General features: G+C 45.6%; 1 protein-coding gene across 5 annotated transcripts in view; it reads right to left on the minus strand.

The window, feature by feature from the left end:
* Positions 1 to 26,138, minus strand: part of LOC142490443 (sialidase-3-like) — a 52,505-nt gene that overhangs the window by 22,620 nt on the left and 3,747 nt on the right. For 2 of the 5 annotated variants that reach the window (XM_075592756.1, XM_075592757.1), the window contains exons 2-3: positions 25,606 to 25,820; positions 23,440 to 24,851 (exon numbers count right to left, since the gene is read on the minus strand). The exons of 1 other annotated variant lie outside the window; for it this stretch is intronic. In XM_075592756.1, the coding sequence (XP_075448871.1) occupies positions 23,886 to 24,851; positions 25,606 to 25,815 (1,176 nt within the window). In that variant the 5' untranslated portion in view covers positions 25,816 to 25,820 and the 3' untranslated portion in view covers positions 23,440 to 23,885. Of the gene's footprint in view, positions 1 to 270; positions 491 to 3,003; positions 3,135 to 23,439; positions 24,852 to 25,605; positions 25,821 to 26,138 lie in introns of those variants that run through there. 2 more of the 5 variants (XM_075592759.1, XM_075592758.1) reach the window with 2 other exon arrangements.

A 26,138-nucleotide genomic window follows, 5' to 3' on the forward strand; every position in this document is an offset into this window, starting at 1 on the left:
CGACACGCCCCCGGACGGCGCGCGGACCAAGGCCAGGGAAAGCACCCGCTTTCCCTCAGCCTCCGCGCGCCTCCGCACGGCTGCAGTCCTATGGACGCAGCCTAAAACTCAGCAACTTCTAATGAATACTGTCCCTGCCTTTCTATGGCTTGAACTAAACGCTCATGAAAACCCTGAGCCAGTTTGGTAATACTAAGAGGTCTAATGACTGAAAGTCTTCCAGCTGCAAAACCGGGCAAAACGAGTGTAATAAAACAGCACTATATTTACCAAAGAACAGGAATCCCACTGAAAGCACCTGGAGTTTTTTCTTTGATAAATCTGGTGTAATCCTCGTGTGCTGGTTAAATAACCCACTAGAAGAGGACGTGCCGGCGGTGTGGGAGAGTGTAGGCCTCGAGTCCCCGATGTTCTGATCATTCTGACACCGGCCACTGCATGTCCAGCAATGACGGAGTTAACTAGGGACAAGGCAGGAAGTGGTGTAAAGCTGGAGGGGAAGATATGGGAATATGTTTACATTCTGCAGGAGGGGAGACAAAGCATTGGTTTCATATTTAGCTGCTCTCTTGATGTGTAAATATACATTCCCTGGCTGCAGGGCTTTGTTTGTGTTAATGTTCATTATTAAAATAAACGGACCACAGGGACACGCGGCTTCTGTTTCCTTAGTGTCAGGAGAACATCAGTACTCGATTTCTGTTATTACCTTTTTATGGGCTCCTGAGATATAAAGCGACGATGGCTACTAATGTGGGGGAGGTAAAAAGCAGAATACTACTATCTGATCACTGGAGAAGTGAGACATTAGTGTCTCTAACCCCATCGGGGTCACGGGGGGCAGCAATCTGCTGCTTTTAGCAATATCAATATACAGTAGCACATTGCACTTAGTGGTTACTACGGCGCGAGCGACGTCGCTTGCACAAAAATCAAACCTATGGAGGCCAACGCACATGTGCACGTGAGCGGCGAGGCGACTGATGCGTGGCGAGACGAAATTGTTTGTCTTTGCCGCACGGCGGCCGGGTCACATGAGCGGTTTGCACAACGAGGGTGAATCAGCTCTGTGACGTCACGGCCGCGCCCCACGGCACACCCTCTTTACGCCTCTCCGCCACCCCCTCCTCCCCCCATCGTGTAAACCTGCAGACTACGGATCTCGGCAAGTACAGGCGCGCATGACATCACGCGCTCGCGCGCCTGTACTATGCCCGAGGCCTTATATTACTGTCCCTGCAAGTCTGCCACATTGCACTTTGATTGTAAGCTCTACGGGGCAAGGAATCCCGTCTCCTAGTGTGTACCTATAATTAGAAGCACTTGTCCCTGTTACGTACAGTAATATGCCTTGTATACTCTTTCTGTAAAATATCTTGCTGTCATCGGAGTCAAAATGTAACATGGTTACCAAGATCATTCAAAAAATATTCTTGTATAGCGCTGACAGAGTACGTAAAAATACATACACACTTATGGGTGAAATTAATATCTTCCGGCAGCGCTGACACCTAAATATCTTGCTGGAATAGGAGTGAAAATATAACATGGTTATCTAGATCAGTGATGCGTGAAAGTTGTTTTGCTGTGCCCCCCCCTGCCTGCTGTCCTCCGTTGTTGCACCCCCCCCACCTTCACTCGCGTGACCATGGCAACCGTGACATCATTTGACGCCGCGTTGCTATGGTCACGCGTCCTGCAGCCGGCTGAATCTCGGTAAGTAGAGGTTGCAGAGGCCTCGTGCGGTCCCCCGGCATTTCATGTATACTGTTTGTATTGGGGAACAACGCGGGACCTCTGCAACCGCCCGCGTCCCCCCCCCCAAAACAAATTTCCCAGTTTGGGCACCGCTGATCTAGATACAGACACGTATACTCATCACTACATCACTGGCGTCCCTTAGAGATGAATACATACTGATATTCCTGCTTTGCAATGTGTTCTAGGTCCTTCAAGCAAGAAGCTCGATCACAATGCATTCCCCATCATTCACTGGTACGTGTCAAATGGAATGCACTCCTGTATCGGCTATTAACCTCCTGACAGAGTGTGTAACACATTGTAACGCAGTGTGTGTCACTTGCTCTTGCGGAAGATAAGATGGGGATTACAATTAATGTAAACATTTGGACACACATCACATCATTTCTTCCTACCGGTAGTTCATTAATACATTCTCCCCAAAAATATAATATTTGGGAGACATTTCCTAATATATTTGTTGCGACTTGATGTAAATGTTAAAGATGCTAAAACGGATGATATATATATATATTCAGCTGTAATGTGAAGTTTAGGTGATGGTGATGATTGTTCATGCTGTCCTGCAGTGACACGGTGATGGCGAGGGCCTAACACCCACTGTTTTCATGCAGTGTCCCTCTCCCAGTCCCTCCCTTCTCACTCCCCTCTCTGTACCTCTCACCAGTTTGTTACCAAACTCAGTCACCCGCATCGAAAGTGAAACCGACTCCAAAATCTGGGACATGTTTCTATCCAGACCAAAAGTGAGCTGGGCAATTACCTACAAATTCAGGACTGCCGGGATAACTTAGGAAGTGGCCCCACTGAAAGTAAAAAGGTTTTTAAAGCCCTCCTCTTGCATTCTATCCCAATGCCACCGCTGCAATTGTAAATGAGTGGGAGACGTATAAGACAAGAATGAGAGCCCGGAAGATTAGATTGTAAGCTCTTTAGAGCAGAGGTTCCTCTTACCCAGTGTTTGGTTATTTTATAGTTAATGCACCAGTCTGTTTTACTTTTCCTCATTTAATATCATGTATAAGATCTCTCTATAGCGCGGCATACATGGTCGTTGCCGTACAAATATAAATATACAGCACTAAAATATACAAGAGTATATGTTTGTTAAGAACCTCCTGCTACAGGTTTCAGAGACTTTTTCTCCCCACCAATTATGCTGCGAATGTATTGGTTTTGTAAAGCAAACCCCATTCCTTCAAACCTGCACTGAATTTACAGCAGTAATACAAAAAAACTTACATGAAACAAACTAAGTCGGAGCTGAGCCGCTGTCCTCGCTTGCTGCTGGAAGCTGATGTAGGATGAGAGCTGCAGATGTGGCTGGATTGTTTTTCTCAGCTGTTTGTATGGGATCCACCCAAACATTGTCTGTGTTCTCATTGGTTACAGCAGCCTGGCTATAATAAGCCTTGTACTGCCTAGTGCTGCCCTGTAATGTACTGTATCTACTTTCTGTACGCATGCTGCATTTAACCTCTACAACACTGGCAAACACAGTTGCAGAGTATTTTATACCCACTCTGTGATTAACAGCCTTTGCAGGTGTCAAACATGACCCATATTTTGTAAGCACAGATTCTTGGGGCATCTCCGTCATTCGTATGTGACACTCCTTGCCAGGCTTTTAAGAAGTTTAACTATAAATATGGCCTTGCTCAGTCTCTGTTACCTGGTCAGGGTGCTGGATCTGCGCACGTTGGGTGTGTGTGCAGGTCGAATAAGGATGGACGACGGGAACTTTTGTAGCACAAACAATACTGTAAACCTTTATTAACATCCGTTGATAAGGTACTTCTCATCAGTCGTATTCAGTATTTTTACAGGTTACTTCACATTGTTGCATTGCTTGTACTGTTATCTTCTGCTTGCTCAAGTGCCCTCATCTTAACACCCTAGGGAGGTACTAACACTTGACTTGACTTGGTTTAGCTGACCCACCCCCGTTCTGCATAACGTTAGTTATGCTGTCTCACTAAGGAGTCCTTTTGCTGGCTCTGGTCAACTTATCACTATCAAGGGATCTATGTCCCGGTCCTGCATTCTAACTGTTCTGGAACCAAAGGGAAGTACGCTGGGTAATGTATGGTCAGGCAGCTTAACTAGTTTCCTTTTACAAGCACCACACGTTCTATAAGTTTTCTTCACTTTATTGAAAAGCAGCAGATCACAAATGTACTTGTAGATGGTGTAGTGAGAGAGAGTTTGTCTGCAATAATAGTGCTTGATAGTAAGGATAAAAAGTAAAAACGATGCTTCTTACCAGGAACTGAGGGCATAGGTAGTGCTTGCTAGCCTGGTGGGGTGAAAAGGAAGCAAAATGGAAGGTGCCTCACAGGAACAGAGCCTGGGCTAAGGAAACTGTGAATACAGGCAGGGGAGAGTGGAACAGTCCACTATGCCAGGGGAATACCAGCGGTAGTCATAGCAACCACTGCAGGAGGCTAGGAGATAGAGAAAGGAACTAATGTGTCCATATCGCCTGCACTGGGAATAATAACTGCAGGGAAGGAAACTACAACATAAAGGGCCAGCAGGCAGAGCTGCAAAAGGGGAAAGGGAACAGAACTATGATTCTAGTTCCAGGACACTAACTGCCACTTCTAGGAGGTATATGCTTCCTCTAATGTGAACAACTGTATTCACCGTGGCCATTTCTATGGGTACTATCTAAGAAAACTTATCCTAACTACAACACAATAAACAGGGACATAGCCTTCTTAACTTACTTCTATACACCCAGGAACATATCTACAATATATACAGTGAGGCTCCTCCAACTGTTATTCCTCCAGGAACCTGATTCTAGAACATTCCACCTGGTTATATATATCCTAGTGGTGACGTCACTACCACCAGACATAAAGTGGGTGTGGCTTAGTTTATGCCAAGTCACCCTCTATATGTAATGGGAGAGGGGAGGTACTCAGTGTGAGCCCACACAGTTAACCTTCTAGGGCCTTTAACCCTGCCATAGTAGTCCTCATAGAGGGGCTACATGTTGATCTGAGAAGCATCACCTGATGCAAGCTAACGGTACTGCACAAATTCAGTAGTACAGACACTCTGGGCAAATGCGGTGTATCAAGCAAAATGTGGTGCAATTGTGCGGCAAAAAAATCTGCACACTATCAAAGGACGCAGTAGATCCCTCTAACACGTTTTACTCTGAGTAGCGCCTTGTCAAAGAGTGGATAACATATATAGCAGAGGTTGTTTAAATACCGGTTCCCTTCTACGCATGTTATCATGGGTCCGGATACAATCATCTACACCTGTAGCTTAAATCAAACGAAAGAGAGTCCAATATAGCTCTGATAATCAGTTAAATCGAAGAAAGCTGGTCAGGTTTAATGGTTAGATTGGATATAGATGGTAACTTCAGAGACACTTGTTACCAACCCCATGATACAGAAAGCCCTGGACTTGTAAGGAAGGGGCAGCATGACTTAAGGCCGATGGGCCCTTCCCATAAAGAGCTGTGATGTCAGGCAATGGGGGAGCGGTCAAGTAAGGGGTACTTAGAGCAAGGGGAAGGATCCTAGCTTCCTCTTTCTTCTAGGATCTAATGGAGCAAAGTCCGAATTTCCTGGTTCCTGGTATCCTGATCCTGAGAGACGGCTGCACAGTGCGGAGGAAGAAAGACACGCTCTAAGGGCCCAGTGAAGATGATGTTGGCAGTGAAGTCAGCAGAAGAGACTTGTTGATGAGGGAGCTGCAGTAGGAGGCGTAGCGTGATGTTGAGTGGCGGCAGGCTCATGTGCTCTGTGGGGAGGCAGGGATTTCAGATTAGGATTCTGCTCTTTTTTTGGCGCAGCTTGGGGTATGTGTTGGCGGGAGTACTGTTACCCATGCCTCAAGCTGGATGCCTCTCCAATTCCCAATAAACACACCATAAAACTTATTGGGAGAAATTGGAGGCCACAGCTTTATTACAACAGATAAATATCCCATAATAATTCCCAACTAGGGACCAAGCCAGGTTGCTCCACTTGAGGGATACCGTCAGCTTGTGCTGATCTAGCCATTCAGTACCGTGGTCTAAATACACAGAGTCCCCATTGGTAAGTCACCACCACACCAACCGAGCCTAGTCTGGCATGGTACTGCATTCCTCAAATTCCATCCGGAAGGTCACCAACATTCCGGTCACAACAGCCTGGAATGGTACCGCCTCCCCCAACTAAAATACTTCTGAGATCTGAGACCTCCTTTCAGGAGCCATGTAAGAGATGTGTGCAGAGGTATGCTAATGGAGACCGTTTAGGGTGAAATTAATATAAGGCTTTATTGCCTGTTCCTTTAAACAACACAGCAAACAAAAATATACATAAACAACAAACACCTACCCCTGTGTAAGGGCTAACTCCCTCCCCATTCCCTATCTGTAAGATTGGGGGGGGGAAGCCCCTTACCAGCATACCACCCCCAAAGTTTCAATGGTACCTTAAGCAGGGGGCCTTTCAGGTCAGTGGTGTCCAGGTGTCTTGGTGTGTTTGAGGGTCCAGTCTCTGGCAGGTTCCTGGGTCCTGTGTCCAGGAAAAGAGGTCTGGTCCCCTTCTGTCTTGTTTTCAATACCCAGTCCTCCGGTGCACTCAAGACCTCTTTCCACATGTCAACACCCTTGCGTATTGAGGAAAATCTCTTTCCTGTGTCTCACATGACACTCTTTCACAGAGCACTGATTAGTCCAGATGGAGAGTGGCTAATTGAGTGGCTGCAGTTAACCAGCTCCATGCTGGATTCAGAGCTCTGAGGCAGCTTTTCTTTAAAACAGGTGTAGCAGGGTACCCTCCCTTGCCTCCTCCCCGGTAGTGGTCCCGTCGCGTGGAACGGTTTAGTGAGCAGTGTCGGCCATGTTCTGGTTGGCACAGCCACATACATATGGACTACGTGTAAAGCAGCGACCATCTTGGGGTTGGTGCTGAAAGAGGAGGAGGTCCTGTCATTCACAAAATTCTCCGCGACCTGGAGACAGCGTCAGTCCTGGCAGAGCCGGCGAAGGGAGGGTAGCACTGCCCTCACATATATTTGGGTGGGACTGTTCTGTGGACATCGGGGTCTAGGTGCCCAGGGCACCCTCAGTCTTGTGGGGGATACTGTTACTATTACTGTATTGTGATATCTGCAGACTAGGGGACCATAGTAAAACCCGGTTGTACATATTTCTTGTGATTGTGGTTATTGGAGATATACCAAATATGTATGTAACGGTGTTTCCCCCCCAAATCACAAACCGGGGCCATTTCTGGGTGTTTGTGGTGCATAGCAAGTAGACAGGAAGACAGCAGAGTAATCTCCCATAGATCCCTTTTACCACTGCACAGACAGGCTAGTAGGATAAATGGCAAGGAAATAGTGCTTCTTGACAAAAAATGGGAGTGAACTATAGGGGAGACCCTGGTAATCGCACCCAATTCTAGGATGATCAATTACCTAAAACCGCCTTATGGGCAAAACAATAAACTTTTAATAAACATATATATGCACACACAATATAACGACGCAAAAATATCAATGGGTAATAAAAACAACTAAAACACAGGTACGGGTATATGTAGGAGGTAAATATGCAATAGATATCTATTATTCTAGATCATTGATAGAACCCTCCTGATTGGTAGCTCCGGTGGGGAAGATATGCGGTGGAGATGGTAGTGCCTGATAATATAGCTATAGCGGATAATGCTTACTATTGCAATGGCCAAATCTACCACCTAGATGCAGGGAAGGGTGTATGGAGGTATATCTAATGCTGTTAGTAAAGCCGTACCAGGCAGAGGTACCTCAGTCTATAACAGTCAATGATAGTACAGAAAGTGCTGTGGTCAGTGTAGCTACTGCTGTGGCAGTGTTCTAATAATAACACTCCCACCATGTGTATCATGTGCAGCATTCACTCGTGTACCCGCAGCTAACGGCAGTGGCCTGTATAATGCACTGTTAGGGCTCTATCGCCAAGAGTAACCGAACCTCCGGTACACAAACTAACACCCTCCCTCCCCAGTGACAGAGCGATCTCACCCGTGACCTCCGACGTCAACGCGATGACGTCATCCCGACGTACGTTTCGCGCTCGGGGGCTGGCGCTTTCTCAAGGAGGGAGGGTGTTAGTGACTGACCACAGCACTTTCTGTACTATCATTGACTGTTATAGACTGAGGTACCTCTGCCTGGTACGGCTTTACTAACAGCATTAGATATACCTCCATACACCCTTCCCTGCATCTAGGTGGTAGATTTGGCCATTGCAATAGTAAGCATTATCCGCTATAGCTATATTATCAGGCACTACCATCTCCACCGCATATCTTCCACCACCGGAGCTACCAATCAGGAGGGTTCTATCAATGAACTAGAATAATAGATATCTATTGCATATTTACCTCCTACATATACCCGTACCTGTGTTTTAGTTGTTTTTATTACCCATTGATATTTTTGCGTCGTTATATTGTGTGTGCATATATATGTTTATTAAAGTTTATTGTTTTGCCCATAAGGCGGTTTTAGGTAATTGATCATCCTAGAATTGGGTGCGATTACCAGGGTCTCCCCTATAGTTCACTCCCATTTTTGTCAAGAAGTGCTATTTCCTTGCCATTTATCCTACTATCCTACTGTGCAGTGGTAAAAGGGATCTATGGGAGATTACTCTGCTGTCTTCCTTTCTACTTGCTATGCCAGTACCATCCCTTTGCACCGGCTATAACATTTGCTATCTGGTGAGCGGTATACTATTAGTTATTCTTGTTTGTGGTGCATACCTGCTGGCAACAGGAGGGCCAAGTCGTCCGCGATAACTTTGGGACTTCAGGAACAGGCTTCTGGGGTCCATACCCTATGATATACTTAGCAGTGCAGCGCCTCCATCTGCCGTAGGCTCCAGGGATATGGAGGCGATCTCCCACGGTAGAATTGTAACTCTCCCCACAGTTAGATCACACACCAGGAAGGAGGTATATTGCAAACAGGAACGGGTTTATTACTACTCTTAGTGCAGTAAGGTACAGGTACTCAGCAGTCACCTGCCGGATCACAGTCTCGTATATCAGCTCTCAGGTATCACAGGAGAGAGTCCCTGGACCATCACTATGGGCCTAGGGCACCCGCAGCCATCCTAGATCTTCCCCACCCCACTAGCGGAGGCAGCGGTATAATCACTCTACTCCTCCCCGGAGGGAAGAGCACATGGGTTGGCCCCAATCCCAGGCTCCCAGACATGACCTGCCTTCCTAATGGGGAAGGAACAACAACCACTAACCTTAGGGCGGTCCTGCCCTTAAGTACAGCCAGGAGGGCGGGCATCCCGTTGGCCAAGCCACAACAGGATATGCCATCCCCTTCCGTCACTCAAGTACAGTACCAAAGGATGAAGTGGGAAAACCTATAATAACTACTGGCAGACCTGTGAATACCAGGGTTTACTGCCAGCGCATAGGGTAGATTTAGTAACCAGGAGTTAACTGTTACAGGTATATCGGTTCCTGTGAGGGGCTATCTCGCCAACGCAGGGATCCTCATGGGTGGAGGCGCTGCACCAGCTACCCCAGGCTCCCCCAAGCGTAGTGGCTTAAGCCTCTTGTGAGCCTAACAGGTAGCACCATAACACCCGTAACACACATATCTCCCTGAGGAGGAGGGAAGGGGTGTTACACGGGGATAAGTCCATGTTACAAGCCAATACAGACTGAGTTCTCCTCCCAGAGTAACAGTACTCCCATCACCACCAAGGTCAAAGTCTGACTTTTGAGACTTGAGAACTGGATTTCCCAAAACAAACAGTTTTCAAGCACTGACAAGACTGTAACAATGGTATTTGGGACCAAGACTACATTTTGTAAAGCTTCCAGTGACAGAGCTCCAGATCTGAACCAATGCTAATACCACCCTAACTCCTGTTACTAGTTTTAAATACCTGGGCATATGGTTTGACTCCCACTTAACATTCGGAATGCACATTAATACCCTGACATCCAAAACCTATGCCAAACTAGGGGTACTTTACAGGAACAAATCCTCCCTAAGCCTGCTGGTCAGAAAGCCTATCACACAGCAGATGCTAATGTCAATTATAGACTATGGGGACATAGTATATGGCTCGGTCCCCCAAACCCACCTTAGCAAACTTGACACTCTCTACAATTCAATTTGTCATTTTGTTCTCCAATGCAACTACTGTACAACAAACATAACTGCGAAATGCTCAAAGAACTAGATAGGTCATCACTAGAGTCTAGGTGCAAAGTTCACCTTTCCTGTCTTGCCTTCAAATACTTTCTGGGCAAGCTACCCGTCTATCTGAACAAGCTCCTCACCCCTACCACATGCAGCAACTATCATCTGAGATCAGACTCCAAAAGACTGTTCATGGTCCCAAGGCTCACCAAAGTATCCGGCGCTCCTCCTTCTCTTACCGTGCACCCCAAAACTGGAACAACCTACCAGAGACTCTCACATCCACCACCAGTTTAAGTTCTTTCAAATCTAAGGCTGTCTCACATTTTAATCTGGTCTGTAACTGTTACATACGCCCATAATATACATCTTCTCTAACTGTGCATGCAATGTCTTGTATATAATGTATACCCTGTTCATTTATGTAACTGTATTTTTAACCATGTATTATTTGTCATATTAACTATGTCTAGGACATACTTGAAAACGAGAGGTAACTCTCAATGTATTACTTCCTGGTAAAACATTTTATAAATAAATAAGGTCATTTAACAGGCCTAAATCTGGCCTTGCCAGCCGCCACTAGCCTCACTGATTTTTCCAGTGCGGCTTGCCATGCTAAAATCAGGATATCATTCCAGATGTCTGATACAGGTACCTCATCCTCCCAAAACGGGCCTTTCAGCCCCACTTCAAGGTCCTCATGCCTTACTGCAATCCCCCCTAGATCCAGCATGAATGCCGCCATAGCCTTATTTAATTTCTTCCGAGATCTGTCTACCGCTGTGTCATTTCTGGTCCCAGGCCAGCGCAACGTAGGAGACACCTCTGACCAGACTATCATCCCATGTCTAAATCTTGGTTACTAGCTGCCCTATATCCCACCGCATGCTCCTCATTAAATCTAACAATTGGACCAATGCCAAATTGCTCCCCCCCACATGATGATACTGGAGTCAGCCCCCTCCGGAAAAGGTGAGAAAACACACACACACTCTCTCTGCCGGCCGGGCCCTGCGCTCCCTCCTCTCCTTCCTTCTGTCGGCACCAGAATTCTTCTGACCGAAGGGGGGAGCTGTAGCAGGGCGCGGGGGGGGGGGGGGGAGGGGGGGCGGGAGGGGGTTTTATGCTCCGTCCTTCAGCTCCCCGGTTCTGTGAAAGTTGAATCCTGGTACAGGAGGGAGAGGAGGAAGTGCAGAGCACTCGAAGGTATGGGGTTCAAGGCGTCCCTCTTGTCGTAACGCCGGCCCCACAGATTTGGACAGTCGAAAGGTTGGTGGAGGGATCTTAATACATTGGCCAAGGGCTTCTCTTGTCTACATCGACAAGCCAATAATATTTAATAAAAAAAAAGAATTTCTGCAATTGATTGCATTAAAGAATAACAAATCCATTGTGCTAAAACCCACAAATAACAGAGGAGTAATAGTGGTGCAGCTGGCCACTGACTACCGACTAGAGCTAGGGTGACCAGATTCTGAAATGTAAAAACATGGACATATTAAAAAATATTTAGAAAACAAATTAAATCTCAAACTGTACCCACCCCCTTTGTTTATTACTTTCCTCTCCCCCTCCCCCATCCTCTCTCCTCCCTCTCCCCCATTCTCTCTCCTCCCTCTTCCCCCATCCTCTCTCCTCCCTCTTCCCATCCTCTCTCCTCCCTCTTCCCATCTTCTCTCCTCCCTCTCCCCCAACCCCTCTCCTCCCTCTCCCCCAACCCCTCCTCCCACTCCCCCACCCTCTTCCCTCCCTCCCCCCTCTTTCCTCCCTCCCCCCTCTTTCCTCCCCCCTTTCATCGCTCCCCTATCCTCTTTCCTCCCTCCCCTATCCTCTTTCCTCCCTCTCCCCCACCCTCTCTCCTCCCTCTCCCTCCATCCTCTCTCCATCCTCTCTCCTCCCATCCTCCCTATCCCCCATCCTCTCTCCCTCCTTCCTCCCCCCAACCTCTCCCCCCATCATCTCTCCTTCCTCCCCATCCTCTCTCCTAATTCCTCTCTCCTCCCTCTGCCCTCCCCCCTTCCTCTCCTCCTTCCTCTCTCCTTCCTCTCCGCCCATCCTGTGAAACAGCAGCAGCCATTTTAAATTCCCTCCGAGGCACATTTTTAGCAACTAATATCTCCAGAGTTAAACTACAGAATATGAAAAAGATAGATATTTCTAAATACAAAGGGACCACATAGTTTAATTTTTATGATGGGTAGATGGGATCACTTCTTCAAATATTAATACAGTTTAAATGGTGATTCTAGACTGGAGGGAGAGATTATTATTACTGTTTATTTTTAATGCAATTTTGGTAGTTAAAAAAATAATATAGATAGACAGACAGACAGACAGAGATAGATAGATAGATAGATGTAGCCAAGTGCCCCTGGCTATAGCCTTCTACTGGCCTCAACACTATAAGTCCTGATAGGAACAGCCAGTGTTGGGGTTAAACTCCTGCACAGGGCCTAGCCTGCAGTTGCAGCCTGGAATGGTTACTATGTTGCCTTACCCAGGGCAGGCCTAAGCCGGCAGTTAGAGTGTCATACCTGGGGAGGGTACTGTCTGGGTCACATGAGTATGGTGTGATGCCTGTCAGTACATAGACCTGCCCTGTTATGGAGCGGGTTTACAAGCCCTTCCCCCCGGGTATAAAAGCTGACACTCCACCAAATTGATTAGGTTGTTGGTGGCTGATGAAGAGCTGGCTAACTGCTGTTAGGCGTGGTACCCTTTTCCCTGCAAGAGGGTAAAGCCGCTGAGGAGGGGCTCTTGGGGCCTCAAGCCCCTGGGGTCTGCTCCAGAGAGAAGTGGAGGATGCCATGCAATATGCCCAATAAAGATGCCGTTGTACCAGCAATAATGTGTGGTCATTGTGAAGGAGAATTGCCTGTGGGGACCATCCTGCTTCTAGCGGGATCCTCATGGGATGGAGGCGCTGCACCCTGAGAAGGAAAAGCCTGCCTTGCTGCTCCCACACAACATCTGCGGAGCAACTCAGACCTCATGTACCAGCTGGTGAGCTACAGCACCAGAGAACAGAGTGGCCAGATCTCCCGTGCGAGGGGGGAACAGGTGCTACATATATATATATACAGTTCAACTTTGAGGTCAGGTTTACTGTATGTCTGCAATGCATCATCAGTCCTGGCAACAGAGGGGATCAAAGTGGCAACATACAGGCATACCCCGCATTAACGTACGCAATGGGACCGGAGCATGTATGTAACACAGGCATACCCCGCATTAACGTACGCAATGGGACCGGAGCATGTATGTAACACAGGCATACCCCGCATTAACGTACGCAATGGGACCGGAGCATGTATGTTACACAGGCATACCCCGCATTAACTTACGCAATGGGACCGGAGCATGTATGTAACACAGGCATACCCCGCATTAACGTACGCAATGGGACCGGAGCATGTATGTAACACAGGCATACCCCGCATTAACGTACGCAATGGGACCGGAGCATGTATGTAACACAGGCATACCCCACATTAACGTACGCAATGGGACCGGAGCATGTATGTAACACAGGCATACCCCGCATTAACGTACGCAATGGGACCGGAGCATGTATGTAACACAGGCATACCCCACATTAACGTATGCAATGGGACCGGAGCATGTGTGTAACACAGGCATACCCCACATTAACGTACGCAATGGGACCGGAGCATGTGTGTAACACAGGCATACCCCGCATTAACGTACGCAATGGGACCGGAGCATTTATGTAACACAGGCATACCCCACATTAACGTACGCAATGGGACCGGAGCATGTATGTAACACAGGCATACCCCGCATTAACGTACGCAATGGGACCGGAGCATGTATGTAACACAGGCATACCCCGCATTAACGTACGCAATGGGACCGGAGCATGTATGTAACACAGGCATACCCCGCATTAACGTACGCAATGGGACCGGAGCATGTATGTTACACAGGCATACCCCGCATTAACTTACGCAATGGGACCGGAGCATGTATGTAACACAGGCATACCCCGCATTAACGTACGCAATGGGACCGGAGCATGTATGTAACACAGGCATACCCCGCATTAACGTACGCAATGGGACCGGAGCATGTATGTAACACAGGCATACCCCACATTAACGTACGCAATGGGACCGGAGCATGTATGTAACACAGGCATACCCCGCATTAACGTACGCAATGGGACCGGAGCATGTATGTAACACAGGCATACCCCACATTAACGTATGCAATGGGACCGGAGCATGTGTGTAACACAGGCATACCCCGCATTAACGTACGCAATGGGACCGGAGCATTTATGTAACACAGGCATACCCCGCATTAACGTACGCAATGGGACCGGAGCATTTATGTAACACATTACTCTGTTGTTAACCTATTCCCTTTTAAACAGATACAGTGGCGGCCGCCTTTAGCCTCCTGCGGTCTTTTCCCCGCGATTTTAAAAAGCGCGGGCTGATGCGGGCCATTTCGGCAGTTTTTGGGCGCCTGCGGGCATTTTCATTGTGTAGCGCTAAGCGCTTTCATTGTCTAGCGCTATTAGCGCTATCTGGGGATTTCGGGCCGCGCGGAAAAGGCCCGTGAGAGACGGAAAACATCCCCGAATTTTTACGGGGATGTTGGAGATTAAAAGGGGCCGCGAGTAGATGTCTACAGTACTTCCAGATACATTTTATTATTTAACGCCTTCTATTTTTGTTTTATTTCAGTCTTCCAAGATGCTGGCTTTATGGCGCCCTCATTCCCTCTTCTTGGCTTTGCAGCATTGTTCTTGTTGGCAGCCATTTTAAATTCCCTGTGTCAGAGGTCGCACAAATTCTCTGGGGAAACCTCCGATTCAGCTAAATTAAAAAAATAAATGACCAAATCCTTTGCACGCACAAATTGCAGCAGAGGAGTTAGGAGTGAGATAGCATTCTCCTTCCCCTCCCCCTAAACGTGAAGGATACATACAGCATGAACTAAACACCGCTGCTCTGACACCGATATGGAAAGTGGTTCCTTTGCCAGAGTTCACGAACTGGGCAAATAGCTGAGGAATATAATCACGCATACTGCAGCTCTAGCTTTTGTATGTTTGGGAGGGCAGCCAAGGTACACACACAATCCTCTGAGGGATCCTCCCAAACTGCTGCTGATGGTGATTACGTGTGAATGCTGCTGCCAGGCACAGTGCTGCACTGATAGGGAATGTGTTAAGAGACTAGAGCTGTGAGAAGCATACAAGCACATCGGCGTCCGCAGCGGATTGCCCAGAGTCTCGCCTTGCGAAAAAGTTGTGAAAATAATAAAAACTTTTTTTTGGGGGGGGGGGGAATAAATAAAAGTGAATATCTTCCCAACAGAGGCAAATTTTGCTCAAACATTCGCAAAAATGTAGCCAATTTTATTCAGACAATGCTAAGATGTAGTGCTTTTCCCAATTTCTGCACAATGAATTGAGAGGACTATATATTTCTTTCAGCTGAACAGCATTTGAACAAAGTTTGTGTACTTTGAGCTGCCTATTTGTCATTTAGCGCTGGGGCAGCATGTTCGTGTGTAGAGATGGGCAAAGTTTTCTCTGCCCTGAATAGCAGGTGTTGTGGGTTCTGATCCTGTTGGGCCCTGTGACAGGGACATGTCGCTATTTAAATAAAGCAGTCTCAGAGCTCTGAGAATCCAACAGAGATAGTTAATTGCAGCCACTCAATTAACTAGTCTCCACCTGGACTAATGAGAGCTCTGTAAAAACCCTCGTGAGACAAAGGAGAGAGATTCCTTAGCTCACATTTGGGCTGACAGAAGGAGAGCAGAGAAGCCTGCACACAGACACTGTCTTGAGCGTAAAGGCTGTGCTGAGATCAAGACATCCAGACACCCAGAGACTTATATTTCCTGGACACAGAGGACCCAGGAAATTGCCAGAGACTGACATGGAGGGCCACCTGCTTAAGGTACCTCCGGAGACTTTGGGGTGATAGGCTGGTAATGGGAATAAAGCCAGGGTATATGAGACGATGCACTAGCGTAGGGAAAAAGTAGTAGCTGGCACATAAAGACAGCAAGGGGAGAAACCCCCTGACGCGTTTCGCGCGACGTACGCGCTTTATCAAAGAGTAAAAAATACATACAAATTATCATCCCTAAATATCCACGATACCTGAGTTCATGTGATAATCATGTGTTAACCACTAAGAGTGTTGCTCCAAGAATGTGTTTCATTTGGGGTTATTAGACTATCTACAGATTTAGGTATTGATATTATTCATTGCATTCATTGAATTTTGACTAGGATTTCAATTTCAGTAAGGGATTGTTTTTAATTTTCAACTTGTGTTGTTTTTACTTTTTGCTTATCTGAAAATTGGGTGTGGGACACAGTTTCAATTTATGTAAAGGTTTTACACTTAGAGTTTTCTAAAGGGGCAGCCCCACATCCAATCAGTGTTATTGTTTACATGCCCATGAGCCCCGTTCCTGTAGAAGACCACCCCACCTATGATTATAGAGGAGGGGGGTTACGGATACCTCAGGTGTGGGGCGGCTTTTGATATACTTGATTCTCATTGGCTGCGGAACGGGAATATCATGGGAATTTAGGGATGATTGTATGTATTTTGTACTCTTTGATAAAGCGCGTACGTCGCGCGAAACGCGTCAGCGGGAGTTTCTCCCCTTGCTGTCTTTATGTGCCGCAAATAAAGAATTTTTGTACATGTAACTAGCAGTCCAGCTACTACTTTTTCCCTAGTGCACCGTCTCATATACCCTGGCTTTATGAAAAATTTCAAGATGGAAGCACGCCGACGGTTCAAGAAGACTTTCAACTGAGTGACTACAAATTCATTTCATTTACTCACCAGCATTATTGTCTTTAAACACCAAGCCCATATAGTGCAGGTTAGCAAGTTGGGTGCCTGTGGAATAGACCAGTTAACCTGCGGGCTTATGTCTGAGAACATAATGGAAGCATGTTAACAGGACTCAGTATATCTCAAGTAATTTTGTGAGTCATATTCTCTGTTTATTATACCGTCGGGGATTCATTATCTTAAAATATTGGAATTTGCCTCAGGGAAGCATCGCTTGGGGGGTGTTTCACTCCTATCTCTCTTTGGTAATGGGAATATCCCTCCAGTCCTGCAGATAGGGTCTGGGGAAGTAAATTAGTAAGATATTACACCATCCTCCGCAGGTTACCCAGCTATGTGTCCCGCCGACAGTGCAAATATCCTCTGATATTTCACCGGGTATCACGTGTTTCTCATGTTGGCGGAAAGTATCACACTCCCCCTCAGGTGCTCAGCCGGTATTGCTTCTTCCTCCGAACGTTTTCCCGACAGCTACAAGACAGCACGTCCCACAGATTGTCAAACACCCGAGGAGAGATGCTGCACCGAGTATCACACCCTCCTCTCTGATTACCAGCTGTAGAGAGGGTGTTGGTGCTAGGGACAAGCCTTATTCGCCGACTGACTGGAATGGGGGAGGTGATGGGGAAGAAAACAATCTGCAAACACTCCAACTTCTTTTGAACTTTATATTGAATGGGTAGAAACAATGAGTACCATATACAGAATACAGGAATATCTCCCCGCAACACTACGCATTTCGACAACATACAGACTTCATCAGTGGTATTTTTGCGCACTTGATGTAGTGTCACACATATCATATAAAAGTCGCTATTAAAAGAGTTTTTTTCCTCCAGTGGGAAAATACATTTGATAGAGGCCATCCTTGGTATCTTAAAATTGTAGCCCTCAGGAAGTTCCTCAGCCTCACTTCCTGTCCCTCCTTCCGCTGGGGAGGACTGTTGGGATTGGTTCTCAGTGTGCCCCCTCCCTCTGATGGAAACAAGAGGAGGGGCACTCTCTCTCTTTGTGTGACATGGCTTTGTCCGTCGGCCAGTCACTGCACAGGTGGGTGCGGCTTCGGCTTTCGCGCCGCTCCCTTCTTTTAGCTGGGGTTCTGGATTTGCCGCCAAGCCCTTGCACATCTCTCGCCACATTTCTCTTGCAACCTGCTTGCACGCAGCATGTGCGCGATCTAGGCATGGCGGGAGTCGCCATTTTGGATTGGCTGCAATCCGCGTGGCAGTGAATGGCGCAGCAGTCACCATTTTAACCTCCTCCATGCCCCGCAGAGCACATGTATCTGTCGCCGCCATCTTTAGTGAGCCCTCTAAGCCCATGATAGCGCTACTCTCAGTGCCTATGGTGCAACTCGTTTCTAGACACTTACTACTGTCAATGGTGCTCTAACCAGTGAATATAACGCATGGCATACCCCAGGCTAGGCAGAACTCTCTCCTTGTACACCGCACTCGCTGACGGTTCATTACAAGCACTCTGTGGTGTGTTTTCTAGATACTAGCTAGTGTACTTGGCATTCCTAAGTACTGGCGTCAACCTACTTTTGTCCACTCATAGTGCAGACCCTATGCTGAAGTCCCTGACCTAGTTAACAGGCTACCCCCACAGGAATCCTACACTATCTGCCTCAAGGCGACTAGAACAGCTATAGCCTCTGTACCCAAATTTACATCACCCTCCTACGGCACCTAGGGTGTACTGTGCAAGAGGACAGTCTCTCCTTACTACCCCTAGTCTCCAAAAATGCCCATCCTTCTGCAGCGCTTGCTCTGAAAGTGTACATTCTACTTCCAGCTCTGCTTTGCTGAAAACCTATCCTGTTTATCTCAGCAGCGCCTCCAAATATAGCCCCTCTTCCCCCCCCTAATCGCAGATCAGGTCCCCTAAGGTGTTCTGGGGTCTGGCTATATGTCTCTGTGTGGTGCATGACATATAGATTATTAGAGCATGTTTTTGTTAACCCTTAAACATTTCTTTGTGTAGCCCCTTCTCCCCATCCCAATAGCAGATCGGGCCCCCTAAGGTGTACTGGGGTCTTGCTACGTGTCTTTATATGGTGCATACCTGCTTGCAACAGGAGGGCCTGAGTCTCCCGCGATGACATGGGGGACAACAGGAACAGGTTACTGGGGTGGATGCCTTCGTTCTGGTTCAATGGTGCAGCGCCTCCATCTGTAGTAAGCCCCAGGAATGCGGGGTGGAATCCTTACCACAGAACTTCCCATCTTCAGGGATGAGAGATTCCAGTCTCACACAAGGATTATCTTTAATAGCAGTAGTCTCTTTATTCACTTGGGCAGCAGCAGCAGCAGACAGGTACACTTGATGCACAGTCCACTAACCGTTCTCCCTTGTGATGGTCCTGGCTCCACTCTGGGCCCTACGGGCATCCAGAGTGGGGCTAGCTCTTCCCTCACCCCCTAAGCAGGGTGAGAGGTACTTGGCCCACCTCACTAACTATATCTATATCAGCTCTACTCAGGAGCTGATCACTCCTCTGCTTCCTAACACTATCTCACACTCTAACACTTCACATTAAATAGGAAGTGACACTGCTTTATGTAACCTCCAGTAGGCACCGCCCCTGCGTCTCTTGATTGGACACAGGGTCACGTGACCTACCTTCACTCACACAACCCAGTGTCATAAGCGGGGGAAACCCATGTCAACTCCTGGCAATCTGGCCTTAGCAGAGTTTACACACAGGAGGAGGATACAACTATAGCCCCATTTCTTACCAGGGCTACACCTGTAATTAATAACATACACTCTTTTCTCATGTCTTGAAGATAGATTACCATTTCATTACGTGGTCCACGGGAGTGGATGCATTCTCCGAGATTATATAAACTACATCTGCCCTCTATTGGCTGCTGATACGTACTTTTGTTTGATATATTTACCTACTGTACATACAATCGTTTACAACATTGGAGATTTGCATCCATTCTTTTCATTATGTGGTTTACAAATCATTGCCGTTATTTTTTATTATGTGGCCCACAAATAATTGTCATTTAATATAGACGCATGGGGCTTTTGCAACAGGTTCGTATGTAAATAACATTTTGCTTTACACATCTCTTTTTAGAGATGTATCCATTAGTCCTTAACATTTTTATTCCACATATACACCCTCGCTGACTTGATACATAGATATATTCAGTCCCAGTTAAGGCTCTGCGTAATAAATTGTATCATTGTCACAATCTAACATGGTACTATGTCGCAACACTCGTTGATTTTTTTAGATTAGAGTAAGCAAATTGTTTCTATCCATTGCATTTACAGTACATTTGTTTTATGGATGTAGTATTGTTGCAAATTAAATATTCAAATGTAACATTTATGGGACATAGACCTCAATCCGAAAGAGTCACTGTGTGCAAGATAGCAGTATTATATCATTCAGATTAATATAGCCATTTTGGGAAGGACAGTTGGCATGGATGCATGCAGATCCAGCGCAGATCCGTACAGAAGGTAAATGTCAGCTGGATAGTCACGCTTTGATAACACGCCGGAAGGCGTGAAACGCGGTAGGTGTACCTTACCTATCCTCTATGTCCATTTTTATGCTACCACGAGCCAAATAAATAGGATAAAAACTATCTTGTGCTTTTCGGTAGCAGGGAACCACCACTCCTGGTCTCATTGGGGATTTTCTTTTTGCTGCATTGATGGCAGGAAGCGCGCATGTGGCACCGCAGAGCCAACAAGTGCTGAGTACTACAAAGACTTGTCTCACAGCACCAGGGGGCTCGTTGACATGTGCTTGATCTGCCAGCATTTGCTTTACTCCAGGGGATCTGCCCCAGGTCGACGCGCACCTGCTGGCCAGTGTGATCCTCCCCCCACAAGCTGCCGACACTCAAAAATCTGAGGTTTTTCCATACTTATCCTTCATTACTTACCCCGTGGATTGAATATCGTATATACTGCCCATATTAAAGCATAATTAATCAATAAACAGACTCCACACCTACTATTTAATAATAGATGTATAAACACACACCACATGATCTCTGAAGCACTGATATTGGACTTTGTTGTTATATTTCCATTTTATTGTTACATATGTAGTCCAAAAACAGCTTTATTTTGTCCAATACAGTTGATAAACGCATAGACAGTAACACTGGAAAGCTCATGCAGTGGTAAGAGGAACAAACTAATTTAGTGACCCCCCTTATTATACAGAATTGATAAAGTTTCAGCACAACATTTTTTTTCGTGACTAATTTCATCCCCAGCCCCTTTTTTGACCAATTAATTTCCAATAAACAACCATCTTGATTTTCCCATTATAATGGAAATTTTATGACAAATCATTGTAGTTACTCGTTTATTAAAAGGTTGCCCTGTCTGGCATGTTAGAAAGATGTGGTTTTTTTTTTCACTTTATGTTGTGTGCATTAAGCAGAATGCAGACCTTGACGCAAGCACCAATAATAATAATCTATTTCTAACTTCTACATTGTGTAACTGTTTAATGAGGTACTAATAGTTTAAATGCGGACTATGGTTAATATATTTGCTTTATTACAGGTTAGTATTATTATCTGTTAGTTCTATATCTGTATATGCGTTGCTATTGCTAAATTGAGCAGATTATGTGTGTAACTTGTTAGTGTGTTTCATGTTAGTACTGTATTACAGGCATACCCCGCATTAACGTACACAATGGGACCGGAGCATGTATGTAAAGCGAAAATGTACTTAAAGTGAAGCACTGCCTTTTCCCCACTTATCGATGCATGTACTGTACTGCAATCGTCATATACGTGCATAACTAATGTAAATAACGCATTTGTAACAGGCTCTATAGTCTCCCTGCTTGCGCACAGCTTCGGGACAGGTAGGGAGCCGGTATTGCTGTTCAGGATGTGATAACAGGCGCATGCGTGAGCTGCCGTTTGCTTATTAGGCGATATGTACTTACTCGCGAGTGTACTTAAAGTGGTGTATGCCTGTATGTGAATTCTTCATTTCTCTTATCCCGGAGTCCCACAGAGAGTTCACATGGTAACTCCTGCTGTTTGTTCTTACTCCTCCAGGCAGCACAGAGTTATTGTACATGCAGCCAGGAGGACAAGGGTATTATAACAAACAAAAGTATTCAATCTTAAACCTTCTCATAAGTAGGGTCACCATATTTTTACCAGGACATTGGGATAGATTTCAGGCCACACAAAAAAAAAAACCCCCCACTGAACATCTGGTCACCCTACAGAAGGTTCTTTGAGATTTACCAATGTCACTAAGGCAGCGGATCCCAATTCACATCCTCAAGCACCTCCCGATTCTCAGGATATCCCAGCTTGTACACAGCTAGTTCAGTCAAAATAATGTAGCCACTGATTGAACCACCTGTGATTACGCATGCGTATTCTTAAACCTGGACTCGTGGGGGTACTTCAGGCCTGGGAACTCGTGCACTAAAGGCTATAAAATCACTAAACGCTATTAAAATTGGTGCTAATATTCTTCTGCATGCTATAATCAGTCTTTCAACATTTTTTTTTTTAAACACCAAACACCCCCATGCAAATACACAACATGACTATTATATGGTAATATAATACAAATAACTACTATATAGTATGGTTTAAGTCTTTAAACACCTTTGATACCTGATGGTCTCCCAATGCATATCAAAGGAATGTCTTCAGACAATAAAATGGGTAAGGATTACACAAGGAAACCAACATTACACTCCCCCAGTGCCAAAGAGGCTAAAAAAAAAACCATTGCCTTACAGACCTCCATGGGATCTACCAACCCGCTACAGACAACTGCCTACATCACGCCACCCCTCTGACACACACAAATATAGTTTTTTGTTTTTTTAATCCATTCAATGTATTGACAATTCTCTCTTTTCCACTTAACGTCTCAAGGAAAAAGGTAAAATATGGAAACTTACTAAACACAATGTAAAGATGCAGTCAGAAAATCAAACTATGGTGCATTGTGTGTTTTATTGCGTACAGGTCATACAATGTCAGATTTATTTGATACAAAGTGATACTGCTGCAGTTACAGCCCAAATGTTTATATATCCCATTACAACATTGCTCCAACAGTAGATAAAGCTGCTCGCAGAAAGGACTCAGTATGAATAAGCACAAACCACGGCAAAATAGCAACGTTTAGCTCCCATTATCCTTGTGCTGGTATTTGTCGTCACCCTGCAGTATGACACAGCTTTTATGTTCTTATCTTAGAATAGACATGACAAGCAAACAGGGAACAGTGCAAGCCCTGTATTATAGAAAGCACTTGCGCAAATGACGTTGTGTTTGCACATGGCGCAAGCGTTGTGTATATAGGCCCAATGACGACGCGCACGACTAGGCGCAATGGCCATGACGTCACAAGGGTAGTTTTTTTTTCCTGCCTCACAATGTCACGTGGCACAGCGGCCGGTCGAAAGACAAATTTCTTTGTCTTTCCACAAAGCTGCCACACCAACGCGCTCTGCCTTGCGGGCGCCTGCACTAGATACATTGTCATAGGAAGACAGGCATTTGTCATTGACGCGCACACTAATACAGATTAAGCGCAGTAGAGAACAGACCGGTCCTTACAGTGCGCTGAAATAATTTCCTAAATCATGCAAACAAGTCTTTAACAATTATTGTTATTGGAAATTTTTTTATATACACCGTATCAAAACTGCATTTGACAGATTGTGATTCTTTACAATGTGATGTGACAATCTCCTCGCTTAACAATCAGCACTGTTCGTTAACATCTTTATTTACCCTGGTTGCATTTCTGTATGTATAACACCTTACCGGTTTCCTGTCCCCGATGTCCGTCCGTCCGTCCCCCACCCAATCATTGTGGTTTTTATTTTCATTTGAACCTTTATCTAACTTCAGCTACCATAACAAATCAAACTCAGTTTTAACCATTTATTTACACTTTTTTTTAGCTTTTTGTTTGGATTTTCCCCACCCTACAATCCATCTCTATTTTTTTTTTGTAGCTTTTGTTTAGGTTAAATATTTGGTTTTTAAGGTTATGATCTCTTTAGGGTATTCTATTTTTGCTGTGTGTGCGCGAGTAACTGTCTGGTTATATAATGTCTCCGCTAAAACCTCCCTTAATGTTTTCCAGAACATTTTTTAAAGAAAACAGACAGAAATGTATATTTTCATACGGGCTTTTTTCCCCGCTTTCAAACAACAGGGCAAACATGGTATCGTCTTCGGCATTTTTACAGACGGCAAGATCCGAATAAGCACTGGGACCATGGTAAATAACCCAAGGCTCGGACCAGGATCTAGACAGCAGTGGAGACTTATTCAAGTACACCCCAAGATTATCACGAGTCTCTTTTGATGGGTGTGAGAACAGAAGCCAATAACTGCACTCCTGCTCTGGTTGTTCTTCTCCAAGAAAGCTAATAATACTCCCTTGACATCCACCACCCTTCTCTACCTCCATCAGCTCTTCACACTTCTCCACACTCTCATACTCTCCACCAACATTCAGGCTTATCGCTTCCACCCTTCTACCACATGTGGATCGTGCATTGCAGTAGATCTTCTTGCTAGCCTCACACACAATTTCCGCCAGCTCACATTCACCGGTCTCATATTTGGCGTCAATGAGCTTGGATTTATGCCAGCTGCGGCCCTGGTCTTCACTGTAGAGATAAAATGATTTGGCATCCCGTGAACCGGTCATCGATATAACGTAAGCGTAGGTGGGTATGATGAGTTTCCCAGACAGCGTCTGGATACCATGTCCTGGAGCCAAGAAGAAAGTGGCCAAAGGAAGACTACTAATGTGTCTTATCCCTTCCACAAGCTCTATCATGTCTGTGATGGAGCTCCACGTTTTCCCACAATCCCCGCTGGTGATGTAGCACAGCTTGGGGCAGATGCTCTTTTCTTTCATTTCTCCCTCAGTGATCCCGATAGGTATGCAGTTAAAAAACAAGAACACCATGTTACCATTCTCCTCGTAGACAGGGCAGGGGTTCATTGTGCGATGGCCTTTCATAGCGGCTTCACGTAAAATTTTAATATCTTTCCACTAAGGAAAAAAAAGAATATTAATAGTTATATCTCAACACTTTCCTGTTTATGTGAAACAGACTTTTTTTTTTGGTACAAAAACCCCCCAAAAGAATGGGATACCAGTGATAGCGCAAAATATCTTGGCAGTGTGGATGTCGCTGGCTCTGTGGCAATGAAGTACAAAGGAAAGACATTATCAGAATTTGTTCTGAGTGCTGCAGCAGCCTGTATTGTTCCCAAACGTACTGTAGTTGGTGTAGGTCATCCAATTTGGAGTGGTATTTAAGTAATAATCACAGAAGAACAGGGCATTACTGGCCAATAATGCGCTGGCTGGAAGAGTTGAAGGCCCGAGACGAAGCCGAGGGACTTTAACCCAGCCAGGGCATTATTGGCCAGTAATGCCCTGTTCTGAGGGGATTATTACTATTATAGGCTAAATGTAGGCTTATTTCATAAATAATAGACACTTTTGTATAGTTATATAGATTTAAAAAATAAAATGGTAAATAAATGAACACACACACACACTAAAAAATGCAGCCACTTCCATTATGGCGCCATCAGCATTACGTCATCAAAAAGTCCCTGTTTGTAACTATAAAGTTCATGGCACCCATCTTTTCTATGTTTTAGCAGTTTCAAGCCTACAGTACAAGCTTTTCTCCGCTTAGTGCATAGTACCGTAGAGTCCCCCTGGATAAAAATACATTTACCAGTTCAACACTACATTGTATAAACTCTACGGATAAGTCTGCATGCAGATTTACCTTCACGTCTCCAGTTTTGTACACTCCTCTCCTCATGACTAGATATTCCGCACTCACGTCTGCCTCGTTTCTCCGCTTCTCCGCGAAGGCCAAGAACACGGTCTCCTCTTTGACGTAGAGGAGTGAAGGAATCCTGTACACCGGGCCATGAGAATCCTTCTCGAACAGGGTCGTCCTCTCTGGCAGTGCAGACGTCATGGCTAATTCCATTCTCACTAGATCATAAAAAAAAAAAATATATATAAAATATGAAATAATGCTGCATTAATATAATGACCACAAAGAACTTAATGCAACATCTTTGACCAAGCTTAATTCTTTATCGAACAGTGAGGTCCATATTTACCATGCCATAACACTCTGGAGCCCAAAGTATGTACGTACAAGCTCACTTGAATGTATTTTTATTTTATAGCACCAACCGGGTACACAGCATTTTACCATTTTTACAAACATTACAATACAAATGGGATAAATGTATCAAGAGAGATGGAGAAGGAGGAGCAGATCAGTGAGTAAAGACACTGACTGGC

The sequence above is a fragment of the Ascaphus truei genome, chromosome 3 (genome assembly GCF_040206685.1).
Source record: "Ascaphus truei isolate aAscTru1 chromosome 3, aAscTru1.hap1, whole genome shotgun sequence".
Classification (NCBI taxonomy): Eukaryota; Metazoa; Chordata; class Amphibia; order Anura; family Ascaphidae; genus Ascaphus; species Ascaphus truei.